Source organism: Tamandua tetradactyla, chromosome 2 (genome assembly GCF_023851605.1).
Source record: "Tamandua tetradactyla isolate mTamTet1 chromosome 2, mTamTet1.pri, whole genome shotgun sequence".
NCBI classification, from domain to species: Eukaryota; Metazoa; Chordata; class Mammalia; order Pilosa; family Myrmecophagidae; genus Tamandua; species Tamandua tetradactyla.
The window spans coordinates 222,054,189-222,066,766 of NC_135328.1; the positions used below are offsets into that span (position 1 = coordinate 222,054,189).

At 60.2% G+C, this 12,578-nt stretch overlaps 1 protein-coding gene across 1 annotated transcript in view; it reads right to left on the bottom strand.

Moving 5' to 3' along the window:
- The window catches only part of PRDM16 (PR/SET domain 16), a 319,814-nt gene that overhangs the window by 218,655 nt on the left and 88,581 nt on the right, over window positions 1-12,578 (bottom strand). The window contains exon 2 of the mRNA XM_077151536.1: window positions 292-641. Within this exon, the coding sequence (XP_077007651.1) occupies window positions 292-641 (350 nt within the window). The remainder of the gene's footprint in view (window positions 1-291; window positions 642-12,578) is intronic.

Here is a 12,578-nt window from a genome sequence, read left to right on the forward strand (position 1 = left end):
GGTAGGCGAACACCACGCGGGCTCCGGAAGCAGCTCAGCAATGTCCGCTGGGGAAGCTGGGGCGACTGGATCTCCCATCTGGCACAGGGCCCCCCCCGTCCTCTACAGGAGCACCCTTGGGGTGAGCGGAGGGCAGATCCCCGGGCGTGGCGCGGCGCAGCCCCGGGGGACCCCCAGGCTGGCCCAGGAGTGGCCCCGGCCCCGGGACATCTGTTGTGTCTCCAGCCCCGGCACCTATGGAGGCCCGGGGAGCCCAGAGCCGCCCTCCGTGGTTGCTTCTAGAAGGCTCACCTCCCATGCGAAGTCCGGCTCCTTGAGCGCCGTCCGGGCCACCACCGCGTAGGGGCCGAAGCGCCGCCCTGCCTCCATCTTCTTCTTGGCCCAGACCCCCAGGCCAGCGCCGGGGACCGACGACTCCCGGAGCTCGAAGTCCGGCGGGATGGGGGTGTCTTCGGGGATGTAGACGGGGGCCTCATAGGGCGAGCCCTCCTTGGGGGTGAAGTCCTCGCTGGTGGGGAAGGGGGACGGCGGCCCCGCGGCGACGGGGGATAGCACGCTGCCCTCCATCTCGTCCTCGGCACTCTCGCCGGCCACCAGGTCTGGGTCAGGGTCGTACATGTTATTTACAACGTCGACGTCACCTGCGGGAAAGAGCACAGCGCCTTCAGCCCGGCAGCGACCTCTTCCCCGGGGGGCGGGGACCTGGGGACGGAGGACACAGAGACCCCAGAGGCCAGGCCGTCACCCTCCGCGACACCAGGGATGCCACATCCCAGGAAAAGCCGCTCCCCGAGAGGGGCCCCCAGGACAGTGCTGCACCGAGCCCCTCTGGCACCCAGCTCAAGGGCGTGCCCTGCTCTGGGGGGCAGGGAAGGGCCGTGGACACATGGGGACGGGGATGAAGCCGTGACACCCAGCATCCAGCCTGGGGACTGATGTGAGACCCCCTCGGGACCATCTCGGGATGCATCTGTGATTTGGACATCACGGGGTTGAAACACCCAGAGGTCTCGGGGGTGTAAGGTGTGGAACCCGCTTCCTTCTGGGGAATGTGGAGGCTGCAGCAGGGGGTCCCCCAGCCTGCACAGCTCCACAGTGCCGAGGGGCCCGAGGGTTTCCGGAAGGCGTGCGCGGACCTGTGTGGGGACACGTGGTGACCTGGGCCTCGCTGGCCACAGTGGGGCAGGCCAGCCCCGAAGGGGTTGATGGCCAGCTAGGGACAAGGGTGGGGGCTGGGGTGGTGGGCAGTGGGACCCACCTCCCCTCCACACCGGCGACCCCACCCCAGGTCCAGATGTTTCTGTGCCAGCCCCCTGGCCCACCCCTGCAAACGTGACCTGAAACCGCGGGCCCTCTGCCCGTGGCCCGGCCACCTGCTCCCTGATGGAAAAACGGCCTCCAGGGAAGAAAGGACGCGAACGTTCTGGAAAACCGGCCTCAGATCCCTCATGCTGGCTGCAAACAGATCAGCTCAACAAGTCACGAAATATTTTCTTTCAAAAGAAACCAAAGTCTTGAGAAAGGAGAAAAAAATTCACGGGGATAACACTTATTTAATTTAGCAGCATTCACAGAAGTAATTATGAGGTTTCGAGTGGCCGACGGCTGCTTTCTCGGTGCGCACGGGGCCCTTTCAGAGGCGCAGCCACGGGGCTGCCGCTGTTGTTCCCGCCACCGCGAGGGCCGGGGCTTGTTGAGGTTTAAAAGCCACCCCCGTACCCCCCCCCCGCTGCCGCGTGCCACATAAAGGCAAATTGGGGGGGCAATTAACACGCCACCTTATTATTTGGAGCCGAGCACTGCGTGGAGGGAGCTCGCCGACAAAGTCAGGTTGGTGGGGGCTCTTTGCACGGCGCCCTCCCATCCCGAGGAGGGGGTGGCGGCCTTGGGGGACAATGGAAAACCCGCACCGCTATTTGAGTGGAGAATTGGGGAAGGGTCCCCCGAAACGTCCTCCACAGGAGCATGCCCATCTGCAGAGCCCTTTCTCTTTTTCTGCTGGAATTGCCCGTTCCCAAGCCCCTCGCCCGCCAGCAGAAAACCTATCTGGGGGCCACGCTTCCTTTCCTGGCCAGGCTCACTGTCGGGGGGGGCCAGCGTGGTCACCGATGGGAGCAGTGCACGGCCATCGCTTCTGTCCCCGCAGCCACGGGGTTAAGTGACTGCTCATGGCCTCCAGGAAAACACCGAGGCTCCATTTCGCTGGCCTTCTCCTCCTGGCCCGGGAAGCAAGCTGCTCCTCCAAGGGGGGGCGAGAGGAGGCCTCATTAGTGTGCAGAAAACGTCCTGAGAAAATGAGGTGCAGGCCGGAGCCCCGAGGCCCTGGGGAGGCGGAGCCCTGCAGGTGGAGCAGCACAAATTGCCCAGCTCTCTGGGGCCCGGCGGCAGCGCGCAGGGTGGCATCTAAAGGTCAGCGACCCTGCCTGGCAGCTCCAACCAGGGCGCTGGGGACGGTCAGCCCAGAGCAGCCCCCACCACGGACCCCCTGCCCCGGGAAGGATGGCATTTTCGGGCAAGCACCTGCCATCTACCCCAGGCCCACGGACCCGACCCCCACCTCCATGGCAGGAGGTGCAGGTCAAGAGGCAGGGTCGAGAATGAGGGAGGGGCCTTTTCCAGCCCTGGGAGTCCAGGCTGAGGACACTGTGCTGTTGGCGCATCGGGAGACCTGGACTCTTCACTGGGGTTTCGCAGCTGCCTTGGGCTAGAGGCTCCTGACTGAGCCCACATTCTTAGACATTTTTTCGCGAGAACTACCAGAATAGTTGGCGTGAGGAGGAGCAGGTGACAGGTGGGTGCCAGCGCAGAGGAGCAGGGCAGGCTCGGGGGGCGCCTTCTGTCCCTGGCCCCCAGGAAGTGGACGTCATCCCTCAGCAGGGCCACCCGACCCCTCCCCCAGGGAGCATCAACCTCCTGCCAGGACTTCAGGCTGGAGAGAGGGGAGGGGGCCACGCCCTGGATTCCGTGCTGGCCGGCGGGCGTGGGGGGTTCAGCCACCCAATGGGACCCCACTTCCCGCCATGTGGGCCAGCGGCTGGCCAGACCTGAGGGCCGTTATTGGTGTGTAGACACCGTGGCCTCTCTGCTCCGGGGTGAGAGGACACTCACCCCCGGCCTCGGTGGGAGGGGACGGGACGGAGTTTCCTGGGTCGACATCTGGTTTGCTCCGGCTCCCCCTTTACGGCATGGTGACGCTTGAAGAAGCTGCTGGAAACGCAGCCCTGCAGCCCCTCCCAACGGGGCAGCTTGACCGCCCAGAGGCTGGGCATATGGGGCTTCCCACCTGGCCACCACGGGTGATCCCAGTGTGGGGGGGGTAGTACTCTGTGAGTGTGCAAGTGAACATGTGAGAGAGTGTGTGGGTGTGTGAGTGTGTGGGTGTGCAAGTGGATGAGTGCGAGTTTGTAGGCAAGTGTGAGAGCATGAGGATCAGCGTGAGTGAGTGTGCACATGAGTACAGAAGTGTGTGTACGAGTCTAAGTGAACAAGGTGTGGGTGTTTGAGTATGAGTATGTGCATGAGTGTATGGATAAGCAAATGTGAGAGTGTGTGAGTGTGCAAGGGGAAGTACGTCCAGGCGACCCCAGCTGGCCCAGGCCCTCGGGAAGGGAAGGAGGTGGGCGTCCAGTGCCTGGAGACCCTCACGTTTGCTGGACCTCAGCGCCACCCAGGCCACCCCCATGTCAGCACAGGAGGGTCGCCAGGAACACCCCCAGTGTGATCCCCTCTGCGTGCAGACACTGCGCGTCTCCATGGCAGGCTCGACCCCAATGTGCCCATCACCCTCTCTGGGGTCAGGAAACAGCTCCACCTCTGGGGGGCCCAGGCACCCCCCCCAGGGTTACAGCCCCCCTGAGAACCCAGCTTTCTGTAGGGGGTCTCATCCCCTCACCCTCGTGACCTCACACACACAAGCATCTCCTCCAGTAAAGAGGGTGGGCATTGGCACCCACACCCCAAAACCCAAGGCCTGCTCTGAGTGCCAGGCACCCTGTCCCAAGTGCACACATGACCTGGAAAGACATGCCTCAGGCTGTGGCCACCCACGGCATGTCCACCCCAGCACCCACGGCACGTCCACTCCACCACCCATGGCGTGTCTACTCTACCACCCACGGCATGTCCACTCCACCACCCACGATGCGTCCACTCCACCACCCACGGCATGTCCACTCCACCACCCATGGCATGTCCACTCCACCACCCATGGTGTGTCCACCCCACCACCCACGACGCGTCCACTCCACCACCCACGGCATGTCCACTCCACCACCCATGGTGTGTCCACTCCACCACCCATGGCATGTCCACTCCACCACCCACGGCACGTCCACTCCACCACCCACGGCATGTCCACTCCACCACCCACGGCATGTCCACCCCACCACCCACGACGCGTCCACTCCACCACCCACGGCACGTCCACTCCACCACCCACGACGCGTCCACTCCACCACCCACGACGCGTCCACTCCACCACCCACGGCATGTCCACTCCACCACCCACGGCATGTCCACTCCACCACCCATGGTGTGTCCACTCCACCACCCATGGCACGTCCACTCCACCACCCATGGCACGTCCACTCCACCACCCACGGCACGTCCACTCCACCACCTATGGCGTGTCCACTCACCACCCATGGTGCACCCACTCCACCACCCACGGCACGTCCACTCCACCACCCATGGCATGTCCACTCCACCACCTATGGCGTGTCCACTCACCACCCATGGTGCACCCACTCCACCACCCACGGCATGTCCACTCCACCACCCACGGCGTGTCCACTCCACCACCCATGGCATGTCCACTCCACCACCCACGGCATGTCCACTCCACCACCCACGGCATGTCCACTCCACCACCCATGGCATGTCCACTCCACCACCCATGGTGTGTCCACTCCACCACCCACGGCACGTCCACTCCACCACCCACGACGCGTCCACTCCACCACCCACGGCATGTCCACTCCACCACCCATGGCATGTCCACTCCACCACCCATGGTGTGTCCACTCCACCATCCATGGCATGTCCACTCCACCACCCACGGCACGTCCACTCCACCACCCACGGCACGTCCACTCCACCACCCATGGCACGTCCACTCCACCACCCATGGCATGTCCACTCCACCACCTATGGCGTGTCCACTCACCACCCATGGTGCACCCACTCCACCACCCACGGCATGTCCACTCCACCACCCACGGCGTGTCCACTCCACCACCCACGGCGTGTCCACTCCATCTACCTCCCATGGCACACCCACTAAGCCACCCACAGCGTGTCCACTCCACCACCCATGGCACGTCCACTCTCTCCAATGGCACACGCACTCCACCACCCACAGGGCACCCACTTTGCCTCCCGCGGCATACCCACTAAGCCACACACGGCACACCCACTCTGCCACCCACGTCCCTCTGCTGTAAGTCCCTTTGCCTCCAGGAGCATTCTCACTTCAGGAGGAACAAGAGACCGCTCACATCCCGCACAGCCAAGACAGGTGCAAAATGCCACCTTTAGGCACCTGGGTGCAAACAAGGGGCAGGGCTGGGGAGAGGGCAGAAGGGGGCCAAGAAAGGAACAAGGAAGACTCACAGGATTTGCCAGGGGCTACCTCGGGACAGACGTGTGTGCCCCAATGGGGCGTGGGTGCTGGGGCAGCACAAGGCACCCGCAGGGTCTCGACTGTGGTGGTGGGTTCACAGACCTGCAGTGCACACAAGCACAGACCAACATGTGTGCACAAGCACAGTCTTACAGATGTGCACAAGCACATACCTGCGTGGGTACACACGTACAGACCAACACGTGTGTGCACAAGCATAGATCTACATGTGTGTGCACAAAGCCGATGTGTGTGTGTACAAGCACAGATCTACACGTGTGCACACAGGCACAGAACATGTGCGTGCACAAGACCTACACATCTGCACAGAAACAGACCTGCGTGGACACACAAGCACAGACTTAAACACATGTACAAGCACAGGCCTGCACATATATGCACAAGCACAGAACTATACATGTGTATACAACCAGAGACCTACATGCGTGTGCACAAGCACAGACCTACAATCAATTGACAATTAACTCAACAACACTTCATTAAAAAGAAGCACCCACTTACCGGGGAACGGCACATCTTAATCGAGCTGAGCACGCACGGATGCCTGCTTGCTTGGCGGTTAGTTTGGAGAACTCACTCATTCCCACTAGCCTGGGGATCCCGCTTCAAAACAAAAACCCAAAGCCGACGCCTGATGGTGCCAGTTAATGCACCCGAGAGAGACGGAAAAACACCCAGGACCCATCTGCCTGGCCGTCCCTAAGAATGTCAGCTCACAGAGAACAAGAGGTCAGACCAGGAGAAAGGAAAGGCCAAATCCCAGGGGCTAATTCCTACCAAATATATTCACCTCGCCATCAGCGAATTTCTTTTCCTTGCAAAACTCTCGACCTGTCAGGGATGTGGGGATAAGGGATGAAGTCAGGAGAAAGTGGGCAGGGCCCCCTGCCTGAGTCCTGAACCCCGTGTCCTAAGCTCCTGGGGGCACTTGTGTGCCCCTTGACCTCTCCAGGCTCCAGGCGCCTCCCCAGCGCCAGGCAGGGTGGTGGCAGGGGCGGCAGGGGGCTGCCTAGGGTGCTAGGGCTGGTCCCAAGGGCGCCCTGGCTGCCGCCCCCCCCCCCCCGCCGTCCACTTGCCCTGCTGGATCTGCCCCCTTGGCCCCAGGCCATGAGAAGGGCACCCCGGAAGGCTGGACCTCCTCGGTCTCTGCATCCAGTCTTGGGGTAAGCCTAAGAGCACACACTGCTCAGACGATGGGGCTCCATTAGACACGGGAGGGACTGGGGAGATTCCTTCTCACAAGCCCATATGACTGCTGCTCTCCTGGGCCGGGGGGTCCGAAGAAGGCTACCGAGCACCCCCTGCCCTCAGGGAACCTGGATGAGCCCGGCCTCCTGGAGGCACTGAGGGGTGGGGCAGGCAGGACCTCGGCCCGAGCGGGGCTGAGGCTTGTGGCTCACTCCATGGGGAAATGTATAGCTTTCCAGGAGACTGCCAGCTCAGGGCTGGGCTCTGAGGCTCCCCAAAACCCTACTGGGGGTCACTGCACATGGCACTAGCCCAGGAGCTGCCCAGGAACCAGGCAGGGAGGGGGTGGCCAGGCGGCATCCTGAGAGGCCGTGGGCCCAAACAGAAAATGGACAAGTGGGCAACACCAGGTCCATGGGGAGACATAGGGCACCAGAGAAAAGGACCCCACATCCCGCTGTCAGTGCCTGACCCTGCCTGGGACCCACCGCAGCTCCCACCAACTCCACACCCGGAGTGCGGCTCCTGCCTCCCTGGGGGCTGCTTCCTTCTCCCTTTACAAGAGAGAGCAGAGGCACAGGGAGGTGAGGGCACGTCTGGTGGGCACCCCCCACCCTGCCCTATGGCGCTCGCTGCCCAGCACCCGGCACCCAGCCCTGCCCAGCAGTGCCCAGACCCCAACTCCCAGCCCTGCCAGCCACCCTTCGGCACCCGCCTCAGCCCAGCGGGAGAGGCCTCATCTGGGCTGGCGTGCACAGGTCAGCCTGCAGCCGCCATGGTCAAGATGGTGGGGCAAGAGGGAGGTGTGGGCTCAGGACACCTCCCTGGGCTCTTTCAAAGCAGGACAAAGGTTCAGCCCAGTCAGCAAATCCCAGCCAGGCCCGAGGTCAGTGGGTCCCCCCACAGAAAACCGGCAGGGAGCTTCGTGCGCCCCACACTGACACATACACATGTGCTGCACCTTTCACGCATACACACGTGCACATGCATGTCCCACTGGAGACCCCAGGGGAAGCTGCACTAGCAGCCAAACTTTGGGGTGCCAAGGAAGCTCTGATAGGAAGGCCGTGCCTGGCTTTGGCCTTTGCCCTCTCCCCGTGGGCTGGGGGTGACCGACCCTGCCCAGCGAGGACTTGCAGGAGGCAGGGTGGCACCTGTTGTACCCATCTCGCTCTGCCTGGCTGGACCACTGTCCACAGCTTCTCTGACCCTTGTGTTGCTCCTGGGTCACACGCAGGCTGACCTCGCCCACTCAAGGATGGGCTGCAGATGCCGCAGCCATCAGAACTGGCCCCTGCAGTCATTGGACGTGTCCACTCATGGACATCAGAGATACCCAGAAGGAAAACTGGGCCAGTGCACCCCACAGCACAGAGCCCCCCAGAGCTGCCCCCACTTGCTCAGATTGCAGCACCCGCCCCACCATGGATGGAACTGCCCCCTGTGCTCCTTGGCCATCAGAGGGGACACTGGTGGCCTGGTCTGGGTCAGCCTGGCCCCTGGCTCCCCGAGCGATGCTGTTGAAGCTTGCAGTGGGCACAGGACAGCCAGGCCGGGGATGGCCAGCTCCCTTCTGGAGCCCTGGCCGCCCCCACCTCTCTCCAAGAGCACATTTGAGGCTGAGTTGTGGTCTCTACTCTCCAAAGTCCCTGCAGGGCCTTGCAGGTGCAGCACCGACATTCCGTGACCCCCACTGGCCAGCGCTGTCCTGGCAGATACATAGGCGCATCTCACCTGAAAGGCGGCTCCTTGCTGTGGGGCGAGCTGGTTCCCCCATAAGGACACACTCGAGTCCTGGGTCCCAGGCCTGTGAACGTGACCTTATTTGAAATAGGATCTGAAGATGTGATTTGTTGCGATGGGGTCACACTGGACTGGGTGGGCCCCAACCCCACGTGACTGAGATCCTTAAAAGAAAGAGAGAAGACCTACAGACAGACAGAGGGAGGTGGCCATGTGAAGACTGGGGCACCTACAAGCAGAGGGATGCCAGGGCTGTCCAGACCCTCCCCTCGGGTTTCAGGGGGCCAGGGCCCTGCCGGCACCCAGATTTGGACTCCCAACTGGAACTATTGGGAACCACCCACTTTGGGAGACCTTGCTGCGGCTGACCCTAGACACGCAGACTCTCCTGCGTCTCCCCGCGACAGCCCTGGGGGGCCTCAGGACTTTTGCAGCCCTGTCTTTAGGTGGCGGTAGGCGTGGGCTACCTCTTCTTACCCACAGGAAACGCGGAGCCGCTGACACCGGCGGAGCCTTCTGCACGAGCCCTGCAGGTTCTCAGGAAGAGGAGGTGGGAACGGGGCAAATGGGGGGACGAAGACCCAGTGACTGGCAGGGAGGGTCACTCCTGGGTGGCTCCAGGAGCTGGGCTGGGAGCCCCTGGGGTGCAGAGACGCTACTCAGTGCAAGACGGGGTCCAGGCTGGAGGCCCAGTCCGAGCCTTGGGACCTGGGGAGGGACAAGGGCTCTCAGAGCTGCTGCAAGGAGGGGAGGGACAGGCAGCCGTCCTTCCCCAGTGGCCTGAGAGGGACAGAGCTCTCCTGGTGGGAAGACCAGGGCTGGGGTTTCCTGCACCCCCAACTGTGCAACAGCAGGGCTTGGCAGTCTGGGCTTCAAGTGGCGGTGGACACCAGGTCACCTCCTCTGTTCCCACAGGAACTGCCTGGCCCAGGGCAAGGGTGGACAAAAGCACCCAGTCAGGTGGAATGGTGAGGATTTAGGAGCTGTCTGGGACGCCTGGCCCTCTAACACAGCAGCTTCTCAGGGTGGGTCTCGGGAAACCTGGGGGCTTGTTAGAGCTACAGATTCTTGGGTCCCACCCAGACCTGCAGGAGGTGGGCAGCGCCAGCTGTGCTTTGTCAAGGCCCCACGTGATGCCCCCTTGAGTTTAAGGACGTGTGGTGGCTCAAGTGGGTGGGTGGGAGAACACACGGCAGAAAGCACCCAAGGGGCAGGGGAGCATCCCCCCAGCAGGCAGCTTAGCTTCCTGTCCTTACAATTTTCCGAAGGTCAGCCTGCAGGTCCAGGCTGCCTCCCATGTGGCCCTGACTTAGATCTAATAAGTACGTGAGTTGCCATTTAGCCAGAGAAAAGCAATCAACCGTAACTGCACTTCCAGTAAGCTGTTCCAGCCTTCAGGACGAGAGAATTTAAGTCTCTATTTTTTCATATCAGAGGCATTCCAAGGAAGACGTCACCTTCAAAGACATGTTCCACCTCTACAGAATTCTTTTTCAACCCCAGTCCATTCCACCGTTACAAACTTGGTCAAGCTGGGCAGAAAGGTTTGGCCCAAGTAGCTGCAAAAACAATGGTGGGGAAATTTGGAAATTTTTTTTTTTTTAAGTGAGTGGGTCCAGGTTTCCCATATGCCTTGCTGTGCAGACATAGTCAAAAGAGTCCTCATTAACTTCCTTTTTTTTTAAAAAAAAAAAAAAAGACTTTTGGGGGGGTGAAAAGGAGTCCAAAATCTATGACAGTACTTCCAGAATGCTGCTTCACTTTTCCCTGGTAGAGCTGGCAGGAAAACATCCAAATAGCACTTCACTGAATTCTAGGGTTAGGTTTCCTGGAAAACCCAAGCTTGGCCAAGGTTCTAAAATCCATTTTTAAGCAAAGGCCACCGGAAACCACAAGTCTCGTGTCCTCAGGACATGTCCCCCTCCCCAGGAGTGTGTTAGCCGAGAGCCCGACGTGTCATCGTGTCAACCAGCAGGAGACCTCGGTACCGGCCACCCCACGAAGCCCCCCGAAGGTCAGCTTAAGGTTCTATTTATACCTCAGGTGGCTCTAAATTTCACCAGGCCCATCAAAAGCAGTATTTACATTTTGATGCTTAATTTGTAAAGTTCAAGTATAAACACAGTGGCAGAGGAGAGGCAAAGCTGAGGACAAGGGATGCCTTAGTTGCAATGCCGAGACTTGCGAGGAAGCTCAGCGTCCAGTGGGCTTCAGTGTCAGTGTCCAGAGTTCTCCTAATTCTAGAACTCTTCCAGCCGTGACTTTGGAAGCCCCCGGAATACCTAAAGTCAGGTCTGGTCAGAACACTGCCTTCTCCCTGCTTCTACCACAGCCGGGCCTGGCTGGTCAGAAGTTATTACAAGGCCAAAAGCTCCCACTTCTGAGGAATTGCCGGTGGCTGGAAACTGGGCCACGGGAGCACACGGCAGGCGCTGGAGCCGGGCCCCAGGAGGGAGGCAGAGTCGTTATTTTACCAGCTTAGTAGATCAGGAAAGTAAGACTCAGGGGATGAGTGACTTCCTCAAAGCCACCCAAATAGTCAGGGACCAACCTGCGGGCCATTCACTCTTGATTCTAATGCTTTCAAATGCTATCCCATATGATCTCGAGGTTCTGAGAAACATTTCTCAGGGACTGAGAAAACAACTGAGAATGCTCTGCATTCAGCAGTGGTCTTCCTCATGCCCCATGGAAAGTCTATGGAGTGGATGGATGGGTGGATGATGGTTGGATGATGGGTGGATGGATGGACGGATGGATAAATACAAGACCTGTGGATCGGGGGACGGACAAGTGGCTGGATGAATGGGTGGATTGGTGGTTGGATGGATAGAAGGATGGATGGACGGATGAATGGATGGATGGATGGATGGATGGATGGATGGATGCATGGAGAGAAGGATGGATGGATGGGTAGAGGTTGGGTATGTGCAAGAGTGTGTGGATGATGGATGATGGATGATGGATGCTTAGATACATGGATGGAAAGTGCATGGATGGATGGATGGATGGATGGATGGATGAATGCATGGAGAGAAGGATGGATGGATGGATGCAGAGAAGGATGGATGGATGGGTAGATGGTTGGGTATGTGCAAGAGTGTGTGGATGATGGATGATGGATGATGGATGCTTAGATACATGGATGGAAAGTGCATGGATGGATGGATGGATGGATGGGTGGGTGGACAGGTGGGTAGATGGACGGCTGTGTGGAAAGATGGGTGGATGAATGGATCATGGGTGAGGGAATGAATGGATGGGTAGATGGGTGGGTGGATGGGTGGATGGATAGAGGCAAAGGCATTCCTGAGAGCTATTCACGGGAAAGGTAGAAGACCAGGACTTGCAATCCCCACTCCCGACCTTCTTCCCCTGAGGATAGTGCCCATGAATGTGGCTTTCTGGATCCTCTCCATCCCTTGACTCTGATTGGTTAATGTGAGAAGGATGTGTGGTCTGCTGAGCCCAGAGGCACCCCTTCCTTCTGAAAGGGAGGCCGGCTCCTCTGCGGCTCCTCCTATCTCTTCACCTCCCTCCCTCCACCAAATGAGGCAGCCTGCCCATTCTAGGGCTGGGTGGGCACACGCGTGCATTCTGGGGTTCAGCCACAGCCCTGCCCATGCTGAGCTGCCTCCTCCACCTAAGGCTTTGGGGGCTCGAGTCCATCTTCGGTTCTCTGCCCCCTGACTCTTGGTTTACTTCTCAGGACCAGGCAGGAGGAGATGGGTCAAATACTGGGCCTCTCTGAGGTCCCAACAAAAGGCGACCTTGTAGTGCCCCAAAGTCACACGAGCCGAGTTCCATAAGGATGTGAGTGGGGGCGGGAGGAGGGATGGGAGGGCAGCACGTTCGGTCCAGCTTGGTCCATGGCGGACACCTGCTAAAATGGGGATCAAAGAGGGCAGATACCCAAGGCGCTTCCCAGAGAATAAAACCTCTGAGTGAGGGTTTGTTCACTGCTGCTTCTCTGTCCAGAGTGGCCAGGTGTGGAGGAGGCCCCTGC